Raw genomic sequence first — 25,100 nt, forward strand, 5'->3', positions numbered from 1 at the left:
TGGTAGAAAATAGCAGATCTAATGTGTTTTTCGGTATCTGTTACTGAAGTTTCTACTCATCTGATAAGTGTAAAATTTATCTGTCAGATAATATGTCACATAATTATTGTTCTAAAAAAAGATAACATAACACATCTAGTATAACAAAGCGTTATTTCTCCGAGAATACTAATGGAGTGCTATTAAAGAGACAGCGACAGAATCACGATACTGTCTGACGTCAAACCCATCTGAAGAGTGCAACAAATTTTATAATAATGTTTTCCAGTTAATGTTAAAAGCATTGTATAAAAATTATATACCATTTACTTACAGATAATAGGACGATGTCTGTTTTACGAAATAGGCCTATAGTTACAAATAAAACGATCTAATTTGGCAGCTGTTTTGGAATCGACATTACATAAGTATTTTTATGTTTTTCTCTGTTTCCTCAGTTTTATGACACTGCTCACCAACGTTTTGGAACCAATTGATATATTGTTCTGCACTTCCTTTTTTGGGATGGAATTAAAAAGAAACTGTATTCACAGTAACTGATTTATTAGTCATAGTCTCAGCTACAAATTTTCAGTTCGTTGGTGAATCTTCCACCTACAGAGAAACAGCGTAGCTCTGAATACACTTCAGTCACATGCTTTTCCTAGATGCGAAGTGTTCCATCAACAGTAACCAGCAGATTGCAACGAGGGGCTCGTGAAGTGAGAGTACTAAGTTGACGCTATGTCGCCTGCAGACAGAGAAGACTCTGACCTGCTCCGAAGAGGTCCTCGTCGCCGCCGAATCCGCCGCCTCCGCCCGGGGGCCTGGTCGCTCCACCCCCGGCGCCGCCGAGCGCAGATCCCGCCCCCGCGCTGCCGCCGCCCGCACCGCCTCCTGTGCCGAAGTCGCCGAACAAGTCGTCGTTGCCGCCGAACAGGTCGGCGCCGCCGCCCAGGGCCGTACCAGAACCCGCCCCCACCCCTGCGCCGGGGGCCGACGTGCTCGGCCTGCCTCCTGCGCCGAAAGGGCTTCCGCCTGCAGGCGGCGGCCGTGATCCTCCTGTTGGCGTGAAACGTCCTCGTTGAAGCAAGGTGGATCTTGTAGTGGGTATACATTCCACAGCGCCACACAAAGAAGTTAAGCTCCCAAAGAGAAGGGAGAAGCTGTAATGCCACTTCCTCGGACGAGAAATAAAAATCAAGAATCAGCCCCCATTACCCAAAAGATTTAATAAAGGTTCAATAATGAATAAAAAAATAGGATTGCAGGTTAGCTACTACAAACAGCATAGTGAACGCATTATTTTGGCCAAGATAGACACAAGGCCCATGGCTACTACAGTAGTACAAGTTTATATGACGACTAACTCTGCAGATGATGAAATAGATGAAATGTATGATGAGATAAAAGAAATTATTCAGATAGTGAAGGGAGACGAAAATTTAATAGTCATGGGTGACTGGAATTCGTCAGTAGGAAAAGGGAGAAAAGGAAACATAGTAGGTGAATATGGATTGGGGGGAAGAAATGAAAGAGGAAGCCGCCTTGTAGAATTTTGCACAAAGCATAACTTAATCATAGCTAACACTTGGTTCAAGAATCATAAAAGAAGGTTGTATACCTGGAAGAATCCTGGAGATACTAAAATGTATCAGATAGATTATATAATGGTAAGACAGAGATTTAGGAACCAGGTTTTAAGCTGTAAGACATTTCCAAGGGGCCGATGTGGATTCTGACCACAATCTATTGGTTATGAACTGCAGATTGAAACTGAAGAAACTGCAAAGAGGTTGGAATTTAAGGAGATGGGACATGGATAAACTGAAACAACCAGAGGTTGTACAGAGTTTCAGGGAGAGCATAAGGGAACATTTGACAGGAATTGGGGAAAGAAATACAAGAGAAGAAGAATGGGCAGCTTTGAGGGATGAAGTAGTGAAGGCAGCAGACGATCAAGTAGGTAAAAACACGAGGGCTAATAGAAATCCTTGGGTATCAGAAGAAATATTGAATTTAATTGATGAAAGGAGAAAATATAAAAATGCAGTAAATAAGGCAGGCAAAAAGGAATACAAACGTCTCAAAAATGATATCGACAGGAAGTGCAAAATGGCTAAGCAGGGATGGCTAGAGGACAAATGTAAGGATGTAGAGGCTTGTCTCACTAGGGGTAAGATAGATACTGCCTACAGGAAAATTAAAGAGACCTTTGGAGAGAAGAGAACCACTTGTATGAATATGAAGAGCTCAGATGGCAACCCAGTTCTAAGCAAAGAATGGAAAGCAGAAAGGTGGAAGGAGTATATAGAGGGTTTATACAAGGGCGATGTACTTGAGGACAATATTATGGAAATGGAAGAGGATGTAGATGAAGACGAAATGGGAGAGAAGATACTGCGTGAAGAGTTTGACAGAGCACTGAAAGACCTGAGTCGAAACAAGGCCCCGGGAGTAGACAACATTCCTTTAGAACTACTGATGGCCTTGGGAGAGCCATTCATGACAAAACTCTACCATCTGGTGAGGAAGATGTATGAGACAGGCGAAATACCCTCAGACTTCAAGAAGAATATAATAATTCCAATCCCAAAGAAAGCAGGTGTTGACAGATGTGAAAATTACCGAACTATCAGTTAAATAAGTCACAGCTGCAAAATACTAACGCGAATTCTTTACAGACGAATGGAAAAACTGGCAGAAGCGGACCTCGGGGAAGATCAGTTTGGATTCCGTAGAAATGTTGGAACACGTGAGGCAATACTAACCTTAAGACTTATCTTAGAAGAAAGATTAAGAAAAGGCAAACCTACGTTTCTAGCATTTGTAGACTTAGAGAAAGCTTTTGACAACGTTAACTGGAATACTCTCTTTCAAATTCTGAAGGTGGCAGGGGTAAAATACAGGGAGCGAAAGGCTATTTACAATTTGTACAGAAACCAGATGGCAGTTATAAGAGTCGAGGGGCATGAAAGGGAAGCAGTGGTTGGGAAAGGAGTGGGACAGGGATGTAGCCTCTCCCCGATGTTATTCAATCTGTATATTGAGCAAGCAGTAAAGGAAACAAAAGAAAAATTCGGAGTAGGTATTAAAATTCATGGAGAAGAAGTAAAAACTTTGAGGTTCGCCGATGACATTGTAATTCTGTCAGAGACAGCAAAGGACTTGGAAGAGCAGTTTAACGGAATGGACAGTGTCTTGAAAGGAGGATATAAGATGAACATCAACAAAAGCAAAACTAGGATAATGGAATGTAGTCGAATTAAGTCGGGTGATGTTGAGGGAATTAGATTAGAAAGTGAGACACTTAAAGTAGTAAAGGAGTTTTGCTATTTGGGGAGCAAAATAACTGATGATGGTCGAAGTAGAGAGAATATAAAACGTCGACTGGCAATGGCAAGGAAAGCGTTTCTGAAGAAGGGAAATTTGTTAACATCGAGTATAGATTTAAGCGTCAGGAAGTCGTTTCTGAAAGTATTTGTATGGAGTGTAGCCATGTATGGAAGTGAAACATGGACGATAACTAGTTTGGACAAGAAGAGAATAGAAGCTTTCGAAATGTGGTGCTACAGAAGAATGCTGAAGATAAGGTGGGTAGATCACGTAACTAATGAGGAGGTATTGAATAGAATTGGGGAGAAGAGAAGTTTGTGGCACAACTTGACTAGAAGAAGGGATCGGTTGGTAGGACATGTTTTGAGGCATCAAGGGATCACAAATTTAGCATTGGAGGGCACCGTGGAGAGTAAAAATCGTAGAGGGAGGCCAAGAGATGAATACACTAAGCAGATTCAGAAGGATGTAGGTTGCAGTAGGTACTGGGAGATGAAGGAGCTTGCACAGGATAGAGTAGCATGGAGAGCTGCATCAAACCAGCCTCAGGACTGAAGACCACAACAACAACAACCACCCCAAAGATTTCCCCCCAAGTCCCAACTTTCCGGAAAAGTGAATAAGCGAACGAAGTTCCATTTATCACTATTAATAGGACAATAACCAGCAATTAAATCAGGAATCTGTCTTGATAATTTAGCAATCTACGAAAGAAAATTAAAATCAAAATCATAATAAATCGCAAAATTAGCATAAATTAACATTCGCAAAGTAGAACCAACGATCACAAAGAATACTCCGTGTAAGTAGTCTTTGGGAATCGTGAGTAATGACTAAGTATAATTCAATGCATTGTCACTACGTTACGAGAGTTAGCCGAAGCAGGTCATACATTTGAATGCTCGTACATGTAGGCGCGCTTATATTGTTTTTGAGATTGAATAATTGCGATCTATTATGACGCAGTAATTCGATCTTCTGACTTCAAATATCACGGCATTAGAATTCGAACGGAGGACTTTTACCTACTAGAATAAAGTGAACTTTTAACTAGATAATTGAACTAAACATTACTTAGACAGTGATTTAGGCAACGAACACTGATCGACAGTTTTCATTCATAATAGCCAGTGGTTTATGGAACCTCAGTGATAGGTCCGAAGCATATAATTTAAATCCCCCCAACAACTGGGAAAGTTTTCTTCTCAAGGCTCGGTTAGGATGTGACTGCTATTGTGCAATAAAACACCCTCTCGTGCCAAGTCGTGCATTTGTGATTTAAAATTCTATCAAATTATTGACATGAAACTCCCGAGTAATAATTAAGCGCAGCGATAATATTTGACTGTGGCGCTCGGCGCTTGTGTAGAATCTTTTACTCAAATAAAAAGCCCACTGTTACGATTTCTTAGATACTTGAAATTACGACCAGCTTGTAGGAAGTTGGTTGTTGATATGACTGCATTGGTTTTATCATTAATATTTCATCATTAATCAGTTGAACATCGATTACGAACGATTAATTACGATTCTTGGTGAAGTAAATATCTCACGCACGTCGAAATTTCGGTTTAGCACTGTTATTTTGTGTAACGTCATCTTCGTAACTTGATAACGATCTCAACACTCTAGCGACTGTCGCCGAGTTTCAGCCGAGGCCAAGTACAAATCACGCCAAATCATCAAGAAGAAGAGGCGTTACAAAGCTAAATGAAACTGATGAGGCTACCTGCATTATTTCAGTGTTCACGAAATCGAGTCAACTTTACAAAGACCTTGCCAATATGAGCCCACATATCAGTACGACGTTACACCCTCTCCAACCGTCACCTGAATTCATATCGGATGGCTGTCACACCAAGGCCCCAGGAGCAACATCACTCTGCCTCTCCAAGATATTGGAAAAAATGTGACCTCTCCGCAGATAAAATGCATATTCGGCGACGGTGGTGATCCGGAGTAGTGCTGAATCTCGGTTTATCGCTAAACACAATGCGACGCCATTTGTCAGCAGTCCGAGCTTGCCGGTTACAGTAGCACGTCACACGCAGCCGATTTCGTTGTGGCGTTAGCGGCAGTCTACGTACGGTACGGTATTTCCTTAATCCTGCTACTGCAAGCATTCGACGAGCATTAGTTTGCCTTAGAATTTCTGAACATAATTTGTGTGATATCTAGCGTTCCGCAAGGTAGTGTCATGGGCCCTCTGCTGTTCCTGATTTACATAAATGATCTAGGTGTTAATCTGAGCAGCCCCCTTGGATTGTTTGCAGATGACGCTTACCGTCTAGTAAAATCATCACACGATCAATTCAATTCAATTCAATGAGCTAGAGAAAATTTCTGTATGGTGCGAATTGTGGCAATTGGCACTAAACAATGAAAAGTGCGAGGCCATCCTCATGGGTACTAAAATAAATCCGGTAATTTTTGGGTATACGATAAATTGCACAAATGTAAGGGCTGTCAATTCGACTAAATACCTGGGAATTACAATTACGAGCAACTTAAATTGGAAAGACCACATAGATAATATTGTGGGGAGGGCGAAACAAAGACTGCGCTTTGTTGGCAGATCACTTAGAAGATGCGACAAACCCACTAAAGAAACAGCCTACATTACACTTGTCGTCCTCTGGTGGAATATTGCTGCGCAGTGTGGAATCCTTACCAGGTAGGATTGACGGAGGACATCGAAAAAGTGCATAGAAGGGCAGCTCGTTTCGTGTTATCGGGCAATAGGGGTGACAAGGTCACTGATATGATACGCGAGTTGGGGTGGCAGTCACTGAAACAAAGGCGGTTTTCTTTGCGGCGAGATCTATTTACGAAATTTCTATCACCAGCTTTCTCTTCCGAATGCGAAAATATTTTGTTGACACCCACCTACGTAGAGAGAAATGATCATCATAATAAAATAAGAGAAATCACAGCTCGAACGGAAAGATTTTCCTTTCTCCCAAGCGAGATTCGAGAGTGGAATGGTAGAGAAGTAATACGAAAATGGTTCGATGAACCCTCTGCCAGGCACTTAAGTGTGATTTGCAGAGTAATCATGTAGCTGTAGATGTATCTACATCTATACCCACATTCCGCAAGACACCCGACGGTGTGTGGCGGAGGGCACCTTGAGTAACTCAATCGGTTCTCCCTTCTATTCCAGTCTCGAATTGTTCGTGGAAAGAAAGATCGTCGGTATGCCTCTCTGATTTCATCTGCTTGACTCCTCGGTGAAGGGATGTTCTCGAAACTCCAATAAAAGCCCGTACCGAGCTACTGAGCGTCTCTCTTGCAGAGTCTTCCACTGAAGTTCATCTGTCATCTCCGTAACGCTTTCGCGATTACTAAATGATCCTGTAACTAAGCGTGTTGCTCCCCGTTGGATCTTCTCTATCTCTTCTATCAACCCTATCTGGTACGGATCCCACACCGGTGAGCAGTAGTCAAGCAGTGGGCGAAAAAGTGTACTGTAACCTACTTCCTTAGGATTCTTCCAATGAATCTCAGTCTGGCATCTGCTTTACCGACGATTAATTTTATATGGTCATTCCATTTTAAATCACTCCTAATGCCCACTCCGAGATAATTTATGGAATTAACTGCTTCCAGTTGCTGACCTGCTATATTGTAGCTAAATGATAAAGAATTTTTTTTCTTTGTTTTCTTTGTATTCGCAGAACATTAAAATTGTCTGCATTGAGATTCAATTGCCATTCCTTGCACCATACGTCAATTCGTTGCAGATCCTCCTGCATTTCAGTACAATTTTCCATTGTTACAACCTCTCGATATACCCCAGCGTCATCGGCAAAAAGCCTCAGCGAACTTCCGATGTTATCCACAAGGTCATTTATGTATATTGTGAATGGAAACGGTCCTACGACACTCCCCTGCGGCACACCTGAAATCACTCTTACTTCGGAAGACTTCTCTCCATTGAGAATGACATGCTGCGTTGTGATATCTAGGAACTCTTCAATCCAATCACACAACCGGTCTAATAGTCCATATGCTCTTACTTTGTTCATTAAACGCCTGTGGGGAACTGCATCACACGCCTTGCAGAAGTCAAGAAACACGGCATCCACCTGGGAACCCCTGTATATGGCCCTCTATGTCTCGTGGACGAGTTCGAATATAATAAATTTTCTCGAGACCAAAAAGCTTCAGGCCATGAATCAGCATGGTTTTAGAAAGCACCGCTCATGCGAAACTCAGCTTGTCCTTTTGTCCTTTTCTTACATGAAATACTGCGAAATACGGATGAAGGGCAACAGTTGGATTACACATTTCCAGATTTCCAAAAAGTATTTGACACGGTGTCACACTATAGAATGTTAACGGAAGTATGTGCATATGGAATAGGTTCCTAGATACGTGAGTGATTCGAGGACTTCTTACATAATAGGACCTAGTACGTTTTTTTATCGACGGCAAGTCTTCATCAGAGACAAAGGTATCGTGAACAGGGCCCCCAGGGAAGTGTGACAGGGCTGCCGCTGTTCTATACGTACATAAATCATCTGACGGAAAGCGTAATGGGTCTGCGGTTGTTTTCTGATGACGTTATGGTGTATGAATAGCTGTCGTCGTTGAGTGACTGTACGAGGATACAAGATGACTTCGACAAAATTTCTAGTTGATGTGATGAATGTAGGTAGCTCTAAGTGTGTAAAAATGTAAGTTCATGCAGACGAGTAAGTAAAACAAACCCATAATGTTAGAATACATAGTTAGTACTGATCTGGTTGACACGTCATTTAAACATCTGGCCGTTACGTTGCAAAAGCCATATGGAATGGAACTAGCATGTGAGGATTGTGGTAGAGAAGACGAATGGTTGACTTGGGCTTATTGGGAGAGTTTTGGGAAAGTGTGGTTCATCTGCAAAGGAGACAGCATATAGTCACTGGTGCGATGTATTTTTGACTACTGCCCTAGTGTTGGGATCCGCGATAGGTCGGATTGAAGGAAGTCAATGAAGCAGTGTAGAGGTGAGCTGTTAGAAATGTTAACTGTAGGTTCGAACAGTATGCAAGTAATACGGAGATTATTCAGGAGCTCAGAAGGGAATCCCTGGAGAGGAGGCGGCGTTCTTTTCGAGGGACAGCTTACGGAAAATTAAGAGAACTGGTATTTAAAGCTGACTGCAGAACGTTTCTACTGCCGCCAATACACATTTCGTGGAAGGTCAGCAGAGTTAAGGTACGAGAAATGAAAGCTCATATTGAGGCATATAGACATTCGTTTCTCCCTCGCATTATCTCCCAGTGGAACAGGAAATGACTAGTATTGGTACAGGGCACCCTCTGCCAGGCACCGAATGTTGGCATGCAGAGTAGCTATGTACATGTAGATATAGATTATGTGGAATGATACAGAATTTATCAGGGAGTCTTTACTTGCTTTCGAATGGCAGACACAGATTTGAAGGGGTTACGATATACAAGGTGCACAGTACAGCGATTCGCCTTGTGGTGGTCAAATGTGGTTGACCGGTCCCTTGACAACGAGTATACATGCGCTCACGTTCCCATGCAATCCATATGTGGCCACTGTGACATCAGAATGCCTCACACACCTAGATATTGCACGAGTCGACCAGTCTGCCAAGTACGGCGCACAGTGAGTCGTATTTCAGACTCTGCTAGGAGCTGGTAACACTGGTGACATCTCATATCCTTCAGAGTGATCACTCAACATCTGATGCTGTGCAAACCCCTTCCATTGCACTACCTAGAATGGTAACAACTCAACTTTGGTGGCCGTTCTACCTGTCACAGAGAATAGTGACTTTAATAATTTACGTACTCGTTGATGATGTGTCCGTGAACGAAATTGCATTCACATACGACAATGTCTTGTCGGTGCTTCACACTTTTTTGTCAGTCAGTGTATGTATGTTTTGAGACTGTTATCAAAGTGCCTACCTCCATTTGCAGTGCTCAAAGTCGAAATGAAAATGTAGCTGTAATACTTCGAAACCAGTATGTAAAATTGTTGTTGTTGTTTTTGTTGTGGTCTTCAGTCCTGAGACTGGTTTGATGCAGCTCTCCATGCCATACAGTAAAGCTGCATGCCCTCGGGAAAAATTACGGCTGTAGTTTCCCCTTGCTTTCAGCCGTTCGCAGTACCAGCACAGCAAGGCCGTTTTGGTTATTGTTACAAGGCCAGATCAGTCAATCTTCCAGACTGTTGCCCTTGCAACTACTGAAAAGGCTGCTGCCCCTCTTCAGGAACCACACGTTTGTCTGGCCTCTCAACAGATACCCCTCCGTTGTGGTTGCACCTACGGTACGGCTATCTGTATCGCTGAGGCACGCAAGCCTCCCCACCAACGGCAAGGTCAATGGTTCATGGGGGGGTATGTAAAATTACCATATGTAATAGCTGCATAGTAGGATTTCTTCCTCTTATACGAGTTGTACAAGCAATTAGATTTAAGAAGAGATGGAAGACTCTGAGGATAAAGGTATTCCTAGAGAAATGTTTGAAGCTGCAGCGAAAATTACACAAAGGTAACTTCCAAAAAGTATTTACAAAACCTTTGAAAAACTACACAACTTCCCAAAATGGAACACATTGTTGTTATTTGCTTTCACAACAGATGGAACAAACATGACACAAACTCCTTCAGTAAGGATCGCAGCTGCTAGCCAAGGGCATTCCATCAGAATTTGGTAAAGACTGAAGAAGATGCGTCAGTCAGAGGTCCTAGAAGACTGATCTCGCACATTACGCTCTGTTATTACAGCAAAGAAAAACATTTCGATAGATTATAATTTTTCTTCTGAACCAAAGAAACAAAGAGGAACTCTTTCCTTTACACGTTTGAAGAAGGTGTGGTACCTCAAACCTTGATTGTGAAACGAATTCTAGGAGCAGCAAAATGATGGATTTTGAAAACATTGCCATTATCAGTTGTATGTTGCTCTTTAGAGAAGTTGAATGAAATGTAGTCGAACCACTGTCTTCGTTGGCCATAATGTAAAGTTCACTTTGGTATAAAAATGAGAAAATACGGTGGTGTAAAAATATATAAAATTTTGAAAATTTTGCAAATCATCGCTGCAAACATCTCCAAACAAAACACAATCGTTCTTCATCTTTTCGTCTTTGATTTTATGTACGTGAGATCTCGACGAACCGCTGTAGACATCGAGGTGACTTTCAGCGAATTTCCTGCGAAATTGGAGTGGGCAAAAAGTTCTCAATTCGAATTATTTAGGACGGAATTTCCAGTTCGAGTGTTTTCCTGAAAAGCAAGTGACTCATCTCGAATACCTAGGTCGAAGTGGGGTGAGGGTAGGGGCAGGAAGATTACGGTATAACAGCTCATCGACGGTGAGGTTTTTGCAGATGCAGTTAAGGCAGTAAATCTGCCATCCTTCTGCTCACCTTAAGAGATTTAGGAAAAACACAGACGATGTAAATCTGGATGGTCGGACGGAGATTAGAACCGTCGGCCTCTCGGGTCCACTGTTTCACCAATGCGTCAGCCCGCTCGATGCCGTCTCCGGGAGGGGTGTGCGTTCGATGAGGGCAAATTCCCTGCATCTACTATATCTAAATTCCTATTTTAGTGACAAGCAGAATAATAGGCGGTAGACGAAAGGAAGTGATAACAATAATCTCTCTAAAAACTGAGGCCTGGAATCTCATTGACTGGAGTAGAATTTTGTTCAGTGACGGGTTCCTCTTTGACGTGAGCCCCAATGACCACCGAAGACTTATGTCCAGACGCCCCAGTCAGTAATGGGAAACCAAAGTGGCTGTCGTCCGCCATACGGTGCGAGAACCACGACAGATGGTCTCTGGTGTCATTACATTTCATAGGAAGACCCCTTTGGTTGTCATCTGCGGTAACCATACAGCACAGCGGTCCGTCGACGATATTCTACACCCCGTTTTGTTGTCCTTTGTGGCAAACCATCCTTGGCTTACCTTTCAGCAAGACAATGCCCGCTCTGACACAGCGAAATTTTTTACTGCTTGTGTTCGCCCTTGTCAGATCCTACCTGGCCCAGTAAGGTCGCCAGATTTCTCGCCAGGGCCTCTCAACTGCCTCAGGATTTTGACGATGTAACACACCAGTTTCTCTCAGGAGGACATCCAGCAAAACTATCAATCAATGCTAAGCAGAATAATTGCTTACGTAAGGACCAGAGGTGGACTAATGTGTTATTGACTTGCTTAAGTTGTGAAGCTCTTTCTCTTAAATAAATCTTCAATTTTTTTCTGAAAATGTTATCATTTGTTTATCTGCACATGTACGGGGTGTTCAAAAAGTCTCTCTGTAGTGCCGTATGACTGTTAGCCACGCGTGCCGTATGCCGCAGTGTGAATATACCGGAATGAAACTCAGTGAAATACAACTTTTTATTTATTGAATATTCATTTTTACTTACAAATTTTCTAATTCGTTTAATCATGATTCCAAACACCAGCTGTAACTCATTTCTTCGGTAACAGAAGTAGTGAAAGTGGAGATTGCAGTTTTCAATTCCTCGATGGATTTTGGACGGTTTTTATAGACGGTTGCTTCCGCTGCACCCCAGAAGAAAAAGTCAGGTGGTGCCAGGTCAGGTGATTGTGGAGGCCAAAGTCCCTGTGAAATTATTCGATCACCAAAAATATCAGCAACCAGTGCCATGGAAACGGTAGCTGTATGCGCGCTTGCACCACCTTGTTGAAAATAATCGTTCAGTACTTAGCACAAGTTCTCCAATGAATGGGTACAGAATATCACTGAAGTATCGTTGTGCGTTTATTGTTCCGTTGAAAAATATGGTGCCCACAAACCAACGTCTAGAAATTGCAATCCAACTCCTATCTTCACATAATGAAGTGGCTCCTCGTGAATACACAATGGATTTGCAGTGTTCCATATACGAGAATTTTGCGAGTTCATGTACTCGGATAAATGAAACCACGCCTCATTAGTGAAAAACGTTTCATTAATAATATCTCTTTCATTTTGTTGTACGAAATTTTTGAACCATTAACAATAATGCAGTCTCTTGCACGACAGTCACTTTGTATGGGAAAAGTTCTGATATTTTCCTTACAGCTTTGTGGGCCATTCCGACACTAAAATCGATTTCCTGGGCGAGTTTTATCACTGCCCTGTTCGGACTCATGGACATTTTATCGGAAATATCGAGTAGTTTGTCCTTAGGCAAAACGCTAGGAGATCACTTCTCGGTGCATCTGTCACTGTACCCGTATTTCGAAATTTGTTAGTCAAATCTCGCACAGTATCGCGATGTGGGAGTGTTGTCTCCAGGAAAACTGAATTACGTGTTTGACAAACTGAAACTGTGTATTTACCGCTAGCTTTGAGCACTTATTCGACTAAAAACACACGTTCTTCAATGGTTAGCATTTTAACAGTGACAAAAACGAAACAAACGAGCAAAGGAACTAAACATAAACGTTCACGTCAACACGTAAAGACACACACCAACGATACTACTGACGCTGGCTGAGATAAACGAAACAGTGGAATATTGGGAGAGTCCACTTGAAGGGAAGTAACCCAGGCAGGCGAACAATCATACGGCACTGCGGACTTTTTGAACACCCCGTACATCACACCTACCGACTTCCGTCCCTTTCGGATAACTCCTTCGTGGTGCATCGTTTGTTATGTTTGGTTAAGTTGAAAAAGAACACCATAAGTACAAGAAGACGAAGCAGTTTGTGAAGTATATTGTAGCAGTACTTGTTGCCAGATCGTGGTGCACTGGAAAACAGCACGAACAACGTGAACAGACTAATCCTTAGCAAACTGGGAGTCAGAATTTTCTTCCGCCGACATCTTGAATTACAAAAATATCAGGGATAAAATGAAGAAGAGAGTGATTTCACTGTAATCATTACTTGTTCAGATAGGTCAAAATTCAGTACTATACAATGGTAATCCACGGGCAGTAACGCATTTCTTTTAAGTAAGCAACTCAAAGGACAGATAAATCAAGACAGGGTGGGAATTTTAGTGGAGAACATTAACATTTCAGGTAAACATTCAATCCATGTGGAAAGTAGGGAATAAATAGATTCCATAGTCTAATTTAAATGTGCCCGTCATCCCAAAGATACACAAACAGACAAACAAACATGGTTAGATGAAAGTAAGGAAGCAGTCAGACTGGTGCTTAATGCTCTCCGAAAATGCATAGTGCTCTAAATGGAAAACTGATAGGCGAATTAGTCCAGAGACGAACTTGCCTCTGAAATATGCTTAAAGGTAAATAAATTAATGTAAATGGTAACAGAATTAAAAACACGATCGTTGGCAATCTAACTCGACAATGACACCGGTGTCATTACTAAAAAATACGTTGTAACAACTTCAGATACACTACATGTGGCACTAAACCCTCTCTCAAAGATTTCCCTTAAATGATAATTTACAACTCATTATTTCTTGTGCTGTTGAGACAAGTTCACTTGATGTTCTGTTACTTCAGGAAACTCGTGGGATTTCAATCATCTGACGCGGCTGGAAGCCCTAGAAGATTTTCTTAATCTCGGGCATCAGTCTTCCTGTATATTGGACCTAAGATCTGCTAACGGAGTAAATATCACGTTATGAAATAATATAAAACACCAAGTAGTTACTGATATGATAAATTTTTAATTTTGCCCTTGTATTTCCCGCCTGCAACTAAATATATTGACAGTTTTGTATACTCTGGTCATGGATAACACTTCCGGAAGTGTTGAAAGGCTACAATGTATGTTTCGTCAATCTGATCTATGAACGCCTCGAGTCTTGAGTGATGAACTTGAAACTATAATATTTACGCTAATTTACTACATTAAATACGATGTTACAGGCTGTCGAACTAGCCTTGTGATTTCGTTCAGGATTTACTACCAGACCAAACGGAAAACGTTGTTACTAACAAGGCGACAGCAACTTCACCAATATCTCATGGAAGTGTTAGAAAACCATTACCGTTTACTGTAGGGATATAAAAAATCCAAACATAATAAAATGTATGGGTGTACATATGTTCCACATCTCCTCCTAAACCAGGCTTAGTACTCTCTGGGAAGAACCATTACTGTGGTAAGAACCACCTCCCTCTCAAGGAGGGCGGTGGGGAGGGGAGAGGGGGGGGGGGGGGAAGAAGGTGAGTGAAAAAACGTAGTTCACGATGCGCAAATACCCAGACTATATCCAGCCATTATTTGGGAATGAGAGCACTTAGCGACTCGCAGCAGACTTTACACATAATTCTAAACACTTATGAGACGTTTAATAGCTGAAAAAGATTCATCGCTTAACACATTTTCACTATTCATGCAATAAAACTGCCGCATCTGACATAACCTTTTACTTCAATCTTTAGTACTAGTATTATTCACAATGTATTTCGTAGACAGGAACAGCATATGCGAATGACGGTACCTACAAAATTAAGTCATTGTACAACACCCAGTTGAAGAGATATGACGTCATAAACAGTAAGCTGTCTGGAAACGAAACTGCAGGGTGAAATTCACTGGAGTTAAGGGTGACACATGTTTATCTGTGAAATGTCCGCCTCCGTAGGGCAGCGGTAGCATTACCGCCTACCACGCAAGGGGGGCCGGAAGAGGACTGGGTGCTGTGTGCCCTTGATCATCATTTCCATCATCATTGACACGCAAGTCGCCGAAGTGGCGTCATCTAAAACGACTTGCAATACGGCGATCGAATCCCAAAGTGGATATCCCTGCCATCTAAATGCCATACGATCATTCCATCTGTGAAATATGTTAAAAATCTGTCAAAAATTTTGTGACATGTACGTATACGATAAAAATTACGGTAAACCTACTTAACCACTGGATCGAATTCAACCAAACTTGGTGTACATATTGCATCCTATCTGGGAAGTAATACTGTAATACTGTGGGAATAAGAACTGGCGACTTACTACAGGAGGATTGGGGGGGGGGGGGGAGATAGTCTATGATAATGTGGAGAGAGAAGGTGGAGGAAGAAGTGGACGGACACAGAGGCGAGGGGGGGGGGGGGGGGGAGCAGGTGGACACAGACAGGGGAGAGGAGAAGATGGACAGAGGAGGATGTGAGCAGAGAAAGCGAAGGAGGGCAGAAAGGAAAAGGGAGAGGAGGAGATGGACTGAGGCACTGGGAGGAGGAAATAGAAAGGAAGGGGGAAATAGACAGAGAAAGGAAAGAGTAAGAAATGGGCAGAGAGGGGTAGAAGAAGACGAGCAGAGAGAGGCTGGAGTAGCAGACGGACAGAGAGGAGATGTGGAGGAGATGGACAGAAATAGATGGGGGGAGGGGAGATAGAGATGGGTTTATAAATTGCTGATAGATACATACTCAGGCAACGCCTGGGAGTTAGCTAGTTGTGGATAGAGGAGGAAGAGACTGCTGTCACTGGTAACAATTTAAATAAGCAATCTAGTGGATGACGCCTGCTTGAGGTTGTCTGGTCACAAAGTGCAGGGACTGGTAGTTAACCCTCAATATGTAACCAGACTCACGCAGACGGTAGTGTGAGGTGTGCCCACCCTTCGCCTTTATTACCTCTTAGACTCTCAAGAGGAGACTTTCAGTGAGGTGCCTGAATGTCTGCGGAGGCAGTATCCCATTCTTTCTCCAGAGCCGAAACCAGAGAGGCTGTGAGGTGTGGAGCGAAGTCGACGTTCTAATTCAACCTAAAGGTATTTCATTCGGTTCATATCGGGATATCGGACAAAACCAGCCCATTCCAGGAATTTTGTTGTCCACATACCTTTTCCTCATTTATGCTACTTTATGACAGGTTGCGTTGTCATGGCGCTACAAACAAACATCGATTCCGAAATGTGAATCTTCTGTAAGCAGTATTATTCCATACTTGGCGTTCTGTTAAGGGCAGTAAACCAACCACAAAAAGCATCTCCATTCCGTAACACCACCTCCTCCGTACTTCGCTCTTGGGACTACGCACATAACGGTGAGTAACGTTCTCCAGGCACTGTCAGAACCCAAACCCTTCCATCAGGTTCCCACAGAAACACGGTGATTAATCCTCCAAATAATTCGTTTCCAGTCACTCACTGTCCAATGGCGTCGATCTTTACACCACCTCAACTGTCGCTTAGCACTAACTACAGAAATGAGTGCCTTTGAGGAGCTTATGAACCTTTCTGTCACATTCCTTTTTCCAATCCATAAGCACTGTAATTTTGCTAGCTAGACTGCTAGTACGACTTTGGTACTCACGGTTCATTGCTTCAGCTGATGTCATGCGATTCTATAACCACCCCCTCAATACTCGGTGATCACAGACTGTCAATGCACGAGGTTGACCTGGTCTTGTTTAGCTGTGATTTTTACTTCGAGATTCCATTTCGCAGCCATATCGTTAGGGTCACCTTGTGCGTTTTTAGCAGGACTGAAACGTCCCTGGTGGATTCGTTGATCAGGTGACATTCAGTGACTAGTCCACGTTCGTTGTCACTGAGCTCTCCCGACCGACCATTCTGCCGTTGCTGCAACCACCCACTGAAGACACAGTGTTCCCCGCCTCCTCCTGTACTGGTAGATCTGCCTCTCGTGACACTTAGTTGTTAATTTCGTTGTACGTAGAGGAAGAAACCTGGAGATACTGATAGGTTTCAGATGGATTATATAATGGTAAGACAGAGATTTAAACCAGGTTTTAAATTGTAAGACATTTCCAGGGGAGGATGTGGACTCTGACCACAATCTATTAGTTATGAACTGTAGATTAAAACTGAAGAAACTGCAAAAAAGTGGCAACTTAAGGAGATGGGACCTGGGTAAACTGACTAAATCAGAGGTTGTAGAGAGTTTCAGGGAGAGCATAAGGGAACATTTGACAGGAATGGGGGAAAGAAATACAGTAGAAAAAGAATGGGTAGCTTTGAGGGATGAAGTAGTGAAGGCAGCAGAGGATCGAGTAGGTAAAAAGACGAGGGCTAGTAGAAATCCTTGGGTGACAGAAGAGACATTGAATTTAATTGATGAAAGGAGAAAATATAAAAATACAGTAAATGACGCAGGCAAAAAGGAATACAAACTTCTCAAAAATGAGATCGGCAGGAAGTGCAAAATGGCTAAGCAGGGATGGCTAGAGGACAAAAGTAAGGATGTAGAGGGATATCTCACTAGGGGTAAGATAGATACCGCCTACAGGAATATTAGAGAGACCTTTGGAGAGAAGGGAACCACTTGTATGAATATCAGGAGCTCAGATGGAAACCCAGTTCTAAGCAAAGAACGGAAAGCAGAAAGGTGGAAGGAGTATATAGAGGGTCTATACAAGGGCGATGTACTTGAGGGCAATATTATGGAACTGGAAGGGCATGTAGATGAAGATGACATGGGAATATGATACTGCATGAAGAGTTTGACAGAGCACTGAAAGCCCTAAGTCGAAACAAAGCCCCGGGAGTAGACAACATTCCATTAGAACTACTGACAGCCTTGGGAGAGCCAGTCTTGACAAAACTCTACCATCTGGTGAGCAAAATGTATGAGACAGGCGAAATACCCTCAGACTTCAAGAGGAATATAATAATTCCAGTTCCAAAGAAAGCAGGTGTTGACAGATGTGAAAATTACCGAACTATGAGTTGTATAAGTCACGGCTGCAAAATACTAACGCAAATTCTTTACAGACGAATGGAAAAACTGGTAGAAGCCAACCTCGGGGAAGATCAGTTTGGATTCCGTAGAAATGTTGGAACACGTGAGGCAATACTGATCCTACGGCTTTTCTTAGAAGCTAGATTGAGAAATGGCAAACCTACGTATCTAGCGTTTGTAGACTTAGAGAAAGCTTTTGACAATGTTGACTGGAATACTCTCTTTCAAATTCTAAAGGTGGCAGGGGTAAAATACAGGGAGCGAAAGGCTATTTACAATTTGTACAGAAACCAGATGGAAGTTATAAGAGTCAATGGACGTGAAAGACAAGCAGTGGTTGGGAAGGGAGTGAGACAGGGTTGTAGCCTTTCCCCGACGTTATTCAATCTGTATATTGAGCAAGTTGTAAAGGAAACAAAAGAAAAATTCGGAGTAGGTATTAAAATCCATGGAGAAGAAATAAAAACTTTGAAGTTCGCCGATGACATTGTAATTCTGTCAGGACAGGAAAGGACTTGGAAGAGTAGTTGAACGGTATGGACAGTGTCTTGAAAGGAGGATATCAGATGAACATCAACCAAAGCAAACCGAACATAATGGAATGTAATCGAATTAAGTCGGGTGATGCTGAGGGAATTAGATTAGGAAGTGAGACACTTAAAGTAGTAAAGGAGTTTTGCTATTTGGGGAGCAAAATAACTGATGATGGTCGAAGTAGAGAGAATATAAAACGTAGACTGGCAATGGCAAGGAAAGCGTTTCTGAAGAAGAGAAATTTTTTAACATCGAGTATAGATAGTGTCAGGAAGTCGTTTCAGAAAGTATTCGTGTGGAGTGTAGCCAAACATGGACGATAAATAGTTTGGACAAGAACAGAATAGAAGCTTTCGAAATGTGATGCTACAGAAGAATGCTGAAGATTAGATGGGTAGTTCACATAACTAATGAGGAGGTATTGAATAGAATTGGGGAGAAGAGGAGTTTGTGGCACAACTTGACTAGAAGTAGGGGTCGGTTGGTAGGACATGTCCTGAGACTTCATGGGGTCACCAATTTAGTATTGGAGGGCAGCGTGGAGGGTAAAAATTGTAGAGGGAGTCCAAGAGATGAATACACTACGCAGATTCAGAAGGATGTAGGGTGCATTACGTACTGGGAGATGAAGCAGCTTGCACAGGATAGAGTAGCATGGAGAGCTGCATCAAACCAGTCTCAGGACTCAAGACCACAACAACAACTGTGGTGTCAGGATGCTTTTGGCCAGATAGCATTTGCTACAGGATTGCAGTAGGAGTAATAAATCACTGAAAATAGTACCAAACATACAATATGTGTGACCTTCCATTCGGAGCTACATAGTGTGGAACGACCATATAAGGCTAATTGTAAAAAAGAACAGAATTCATTCTCAGAATCCCGAGGAAACGTAACCCACCTACTGATGGAAAACCCATTCGACATATTCTAGATCATGACTCAGGATGTGAAGAGTACAGCGTTTTGTTCTTTGGGAGCTTAGTAAAAGGGAGAACTTCACGGAAATGTTCACCAAACTCTACTGGCAAACACTACAAGAGAGGCGTGTTGTACCATGGAAAGCTTTGGTGTTAAAATTTAGAGAGCATTTTTTCCAGGACGTCAGACAACATGTTACATCCCCCCCTATACACACCGGAATGATATGCGAAATTCGATAACATAGGAAGACTTAAAATCTATAGTACTTCGCGCCCACCACTACTCAATAAATGAGAAAAGGTGAAATTATTATGTGATACCAGAGGTATCCTCCATGACAAAACGTGTGGTGGCTTCCGAACCAAGAGTATGTTGGTTGAAATGCGTGATTCTCGTGGGCGAACAGTAAAGCCATACATTTTAGACATACATACACTTACTATTTCATTGGACTTAATGATGTTCTGGCAAATGCGACCATTGCAGTGACATTACAGTATTACTTGTACCTGTATATTACGAAAGTCACTGTAGAGCGTGTGGTGGGAGGTACTGCTACTGATAATATCATTTCTTCCTTTTCTTATCGGTAGTTAAATCTGCGTCTGAAATTTAATTTTCCTGATTTTCTCGCCGCGGTCATTTCGCGACATGTACATGGCAGGAAGTAATATGCTGTTCGACTCCGTTGGGAGCGGGGAGAATCTTCCGTGATGCACATCGGCTCTGCTGTAGCATCTGCCAATCAAGTCGGTTGAACTTTTGCATTACTCTCTCACGCCAAGTAAGCTATCCCGTGACGAAACACTCCACTCCTGTCGAATTTTCTCTGTCACTTTGTTACTCCTACTTGGTAAAGTTTCCTGACTGATGAGTGTTCTGAAGATGGTCCCAGTGAATCTCAACCTGGCCTCTGCTTTTCCTACTGTTTGTTAAATGTGCTCAGTCCACATTAGTTCACTACAATGGTTAATAATAGGTATGTTACTGCAATTACTGCCTCCAATATTTCGTCCTCTTACTGGGGAAAAGAATCGTAGCTTACGGAATGGAAAAGCCCTAAAAAAAAGTATCCCGTGTTTAATAATTCCATTTCGCTCAATTTATTCCGACTAAAATCTTCGTGCGAAGCCTTAACAAGGTTTGCCACGAGAAACGTGATTTAATTAAACCAATTCCAGAAGCAATCGGGGCTGTAACCTGTTTGATACAATCTGCTCCTACCACTGTAAGGAAACGAGTTCCACGTGAGATGAGAGCGGACTTTCACTGAGTTGTGATTGGTGTTCACGGAACTGCGGCGCGAGCAGAAACAGAATGAACCCAGACGTGGTCCCCAGCACGGAAGTTCTTCAACATTGGCACGGAAGTGAGAATGCTGCTCTTTGGTGTAGTGTGGAGAAGATAGGAGTTAAATCGAACAACCGTTATGCGAATATATTACGTCCATCCCATCTGATAAACTTCACCTTTTCTTCGGTAATTGTTCCACCAAATATCCAAAGAATTTACTGTCTATTGCCTAGCATGACATGAATGTGTGTGCTGTAAGTAATTTAGGAAACATGGTAATGGATGACATTAGGTAGTGGTTTACAGAAAGCTTACAAAAGATGGAACAAAACGCACAATTATTAGCATCCATCTTCTTCTACATCTGTTCTCTGAAAACCACAACGAACCTTTTGCGGAACTAAAACAGTCTCTGACAGAAAATTATTTTATTTACTTCATGATTGGTTTTGACCTGAGAGCTCATCATTACATGCCTCTGTCTTACGGAATAAACAGTCTAATGAGTACACAGTATGGTTTGAGAGTAAATCGAAGAAAGACGAAGGTATTGAGAAGTAGTAGAAACGAGAAGAGCGAGAAGCTCAACATCAGGATTGATGGTCACGAAGTCAGTGAAGTTAAGGAATTCTGCTACCTAGGCAGTAAAATAACCAATGACGGACGGAGCAAGGAGGACATCAAAAGCAGACTCGCTAAGGCAAAAAAGGCATTTCTGGCCAAGAGAAGTCTACTAATATCAAATACCGGCCTTAATTTGAGGAGGAAATTTCTGAGGATGTACGTCTGGAGTACAGCATTGCATGGTAGTGAAACATGGACTGTGGGAAAACCGGAACAGAAGAGAATCGAAGCATTTGAGATGTGGTGCTATAGACGAATGTTGAAAATTAGGTGGACTGATAAGGTAAGGAATGAGGAGGTTCTACGCAGAATCGGAGAGGAAAGGAATATGTGGAAAACACTGATAAGGAGAAGGGACAGGATGATAGGACATCTGCTAAGACATGAGGGAATGACTTCCATGGTACTAGAGGGAGCTGTAGAGGGCAAAAACTGTAGAGGAAGACAGGGATTGGAATTCGTCAAGCAAATAATTGAGGACGTAGGTTGCAAGTGCTACTCTGAGATGAAGAGGTTAGCGCAGGAAAGGAATTCGTGGCGGGCCGCATCAAACCAGTCAGTAGACTGATGACCAAAAAAAAAGTCTTACTAAACAATACACAAAAATTTTGTAGACAAGATAGGCACCGTCAAAATATTGGAAAACTTAATTCAACTGTGATGATTTTACACATTTTGAGAGCGCCTATCATGGCTGAAAGTTTTGTTATGATTGTTTACTAGTTTAGAAAGGCAGTCAGCTCAAGTTTTTCAGCGTCTACGTGACACTCTCCCATGGCTCAAAGAAACTAATAACCATTCGTGCTGCCCTTCTCTGAATACGTTCAACACACCTGGTAGATCTACTTGCTATGATTCCAAGGTGATTTAGCAATTGTCCAGGACTGGTCGCACTAAAATCTGCCACCTGCTTTACCTACGACTCAACCTGTGTCATTATTCCATTTCATGTAGCTACGAAATGTTACAATTAGGTATTTGTTAAAGTTGACTGATTCCAGGTGTGACTCACGGATACTATGTTTTGTGGACTGCAAAATTTTACATTTCTTAACATCTAAAGCAAGTCTGTCAATCTGCGACCCCATCTTTAAATCTTACCAAGATCTGATTGAACATTTGCGAGGCATTCTTCACACAGTATGTCATTACTAATAATAGCATCAGTTACTGAGAGTATGTGGTCACTATTCATACTGTCTTACAGTGAACAGCAGGAGTTTGAACTCACTTCACTGGGACACATCTTTCGATCACTCTCCATTCAAGATGACAATGTTGCGTCCTCCCTACCAAGCAATCCCCAATCCAGGCGCAAGTTTCAGTTGATACACCATATCATTGTACTTTTATTAATAAAAGCTTGTGTCACTTTCAGTCAAATCATTTCAGGAAGTCGAGAAACACTGCATGTAGGAAGTGAGAATATTTTCTAGCTGCAGCTTTGTTACTGTCACTATAAGATCAAATATCAGTGCAGAGAACATTTTAAAATAATACCACTGAACTTAAGTGAAAAACTCTCATTCATGATATCGTGGAGAAGCTAAATTATTTATATACGCTGTCTCTGACAATGAACCGCGGTATCCGTCCTCAGGTATCACGTATCAGAAGGACATAGTAGTTGATCGTAACGTTGCATTCATTTGCTTACATGCTCAGGCTCCCCTTACATTTGTCATTGCATAATGAAAGTCTTTACTACTTTTTAATATGTCAATCAAAGAGCAATCAGATAGTCTTATTATTAATCTGAGTGTCAAGATTTTGTATAAAAGGGTAATATTTTTCGGGAATTTTCACTAACGTCATAACAGTTATGTATGTATGTATGTACGTATGTATGTATGTATGTATTTTCACTGACGTCATACCAGTTATGTATGTATGTATGTATGTATGTATTAGAACAAAACATCAGTAGCAGACTTTCAACTTGAAGAAATTTTTCATATCCAAAATATGTTATTGCAGAATATCCCACTGAAAGGTGAGCAATTTAATGTATAGAAACAGTCAGGCTGGCTAGACAAATTCCTCCAAAAGGCTGTGCCATAAATTTTTCTGTCACAGAGGAAGTTGATCGTATCCAACGCGGTGTCAAAAACTTGTCTACAAATACAGGGGAAGTAGAGACCTCACTTGACATCGTTCTTAAGAGGAGGCAGAAGATATTCTATAGATACGGAGCATCTGTACAACGAGTTGATGATGAAACTTGGGCGAATTGTATATGATCACTGGTTAGAGTGGCGTCATTGCTGTGTGTTTAACAAGTACCCGTTGCTTTCACACAAAATCAACTCCCAACATAACGATGTAGTGTTTTACAGTGTAGCCTTATGGCCTGTTACATCCTCACCATCTCTTCCACGGTCTACCCATGGCCCTTTTTCCAATAGGATTGTATTCCATCGGTTGTCGAGGGATTCTCTGAGGTGACATGCTCTTTTCAATCCTAATTTTATTGGATTACTTCTTGAGTTAATTGCTGTATCCCCAATTCTCTGCTTAATTCTTCATTTCTTATTCTGTTTCCTCTTGTGCAGCCTTTGACTGATCTAAGGAACTTCACTGCTGTTCCTCCAATTATCTTAGGTCTTTTCATCTTAATGTCCAAGTTCCTGTTCCATACAGTGGTGTGGGTAGTGAGTGGCATGACTAAATTTCCTTTGGGTTTCTTTTTTCAATTGTACCTAATCTGATCCATCATAAATTGTTTGTGAAAGCCTGCGACTGTGCAAACAATAGGTTTATTTATAAATAACTTCTCTGCTACCAGTCACGATTCCTTTGATTTATATTTTACACTACCGGTTCGGGAAATGATTCCCATTTTCAAGTGCGTTTGTTCTCTGTGTACCATGTCACTTTTAACTAATGTTTTTGATGTTTATTTACGTTATTCTCGATGTATACTGTGCACAGAAAATTGTGTGTGAGGTTTAACGTATGTGGGACTATGCACAAATGAACCTCAAGGAAACTTGACGTCAACAGAACTAAGCTGAATCTCTTTTATCAAAAATATTACTTCAAATTAGCATGGAACAGAGAGGAAGAGTCCTTTCGAAAATGGGAATCATTTGCCGAAAAGTGTAATGCGAACCGCAAATGAAGGAAAATCGTGACTGGCAGCAGGAAAGTTATTTGTAAACAAACCCAATCTGGTTTATATTTAAATGTTCTTCTTATCGCGCCACAAGTGTGTTGATAAGTGTTGAATTCCTTATTCATGTTTCCCTCTTTTCCAAAGTTATGTCACATTTTAGATACAGGAAATGGGTCACCTGTTCTATTTTTATGCTATTGATTAATATCTTAGTAATTATAAGATACTTTCCTAAAAAGACCAATGTTTTTGTTTTCGTCGTTAATATCTTTAGACTATAATTTAGGCTTATACTGTTTACTCTGTGCATCGCTATTTGCATTTTGTCTTCACTGTCCTGTTTGATTACTTAGTTGCCGGCAAAAAGCATTACATTCAGACGTTGGTCTAATCCAACTCTTATACCTTGAGGTATTCTGTCCATCATTCATTCCCTGACCTGGTCCTCGATATAGATGTTATAGCGCAGTCTAGAATAATAAATTGTAGAATTTCTGATGTGGAAATGTAGAATTGCACAGTAGAACCATATCATGTGCCTTCTGATTCTGGACGGACATATATCTCTGCACCAGACGGCCAAAGGGTAATATGTAGACTTCTAAAATTATGTATATTATTTTTTTAGTAGATATTATATTAATATTTTCCTTCAAGGCCAGAAAGTTTAGT

The 25,100-nt window shown here is 41.7% G+C and overlaps 1 protein-coding gene across 1 annotated transcript in view; it reads right to left on the reverse strand.

Moving 5' to 3' along the window:
- Positions 1–491: 491 nt before the first annotated feature.
- Positions 492–25,100, reverse strand: part of LOC124545169 (translation initiation factor IF-2-like) — a 121,813-nt gene continuing 97,204 nt past the window's right edge. The window contains exon 8 of the mRNA XM_047124005.1: positions 492–1,041. Within this exon, the coding sequence (XP_046979961.1) occupies positions 722–1,041 (320 nt within the window). The 3' untranslated portion in view covers positions 492–721. The remainder of the gene's footprint in view (positions 1,042–25,100) is intronic.

Source organism: Schistocerca americana, chromosome 8, assembly GCF_021461395.2.
Source record: "Schistocerca americana isolate TAMUIC-IGC-003095 chromosome 8, iqSchAmer2.1, whole genome shotgun sequence".
NCBI lineage: Eukaryota > Metazoa > Arthropoda > Insecta > Orthoptera > Acrididae > Schistocerca > Schistocerca americana.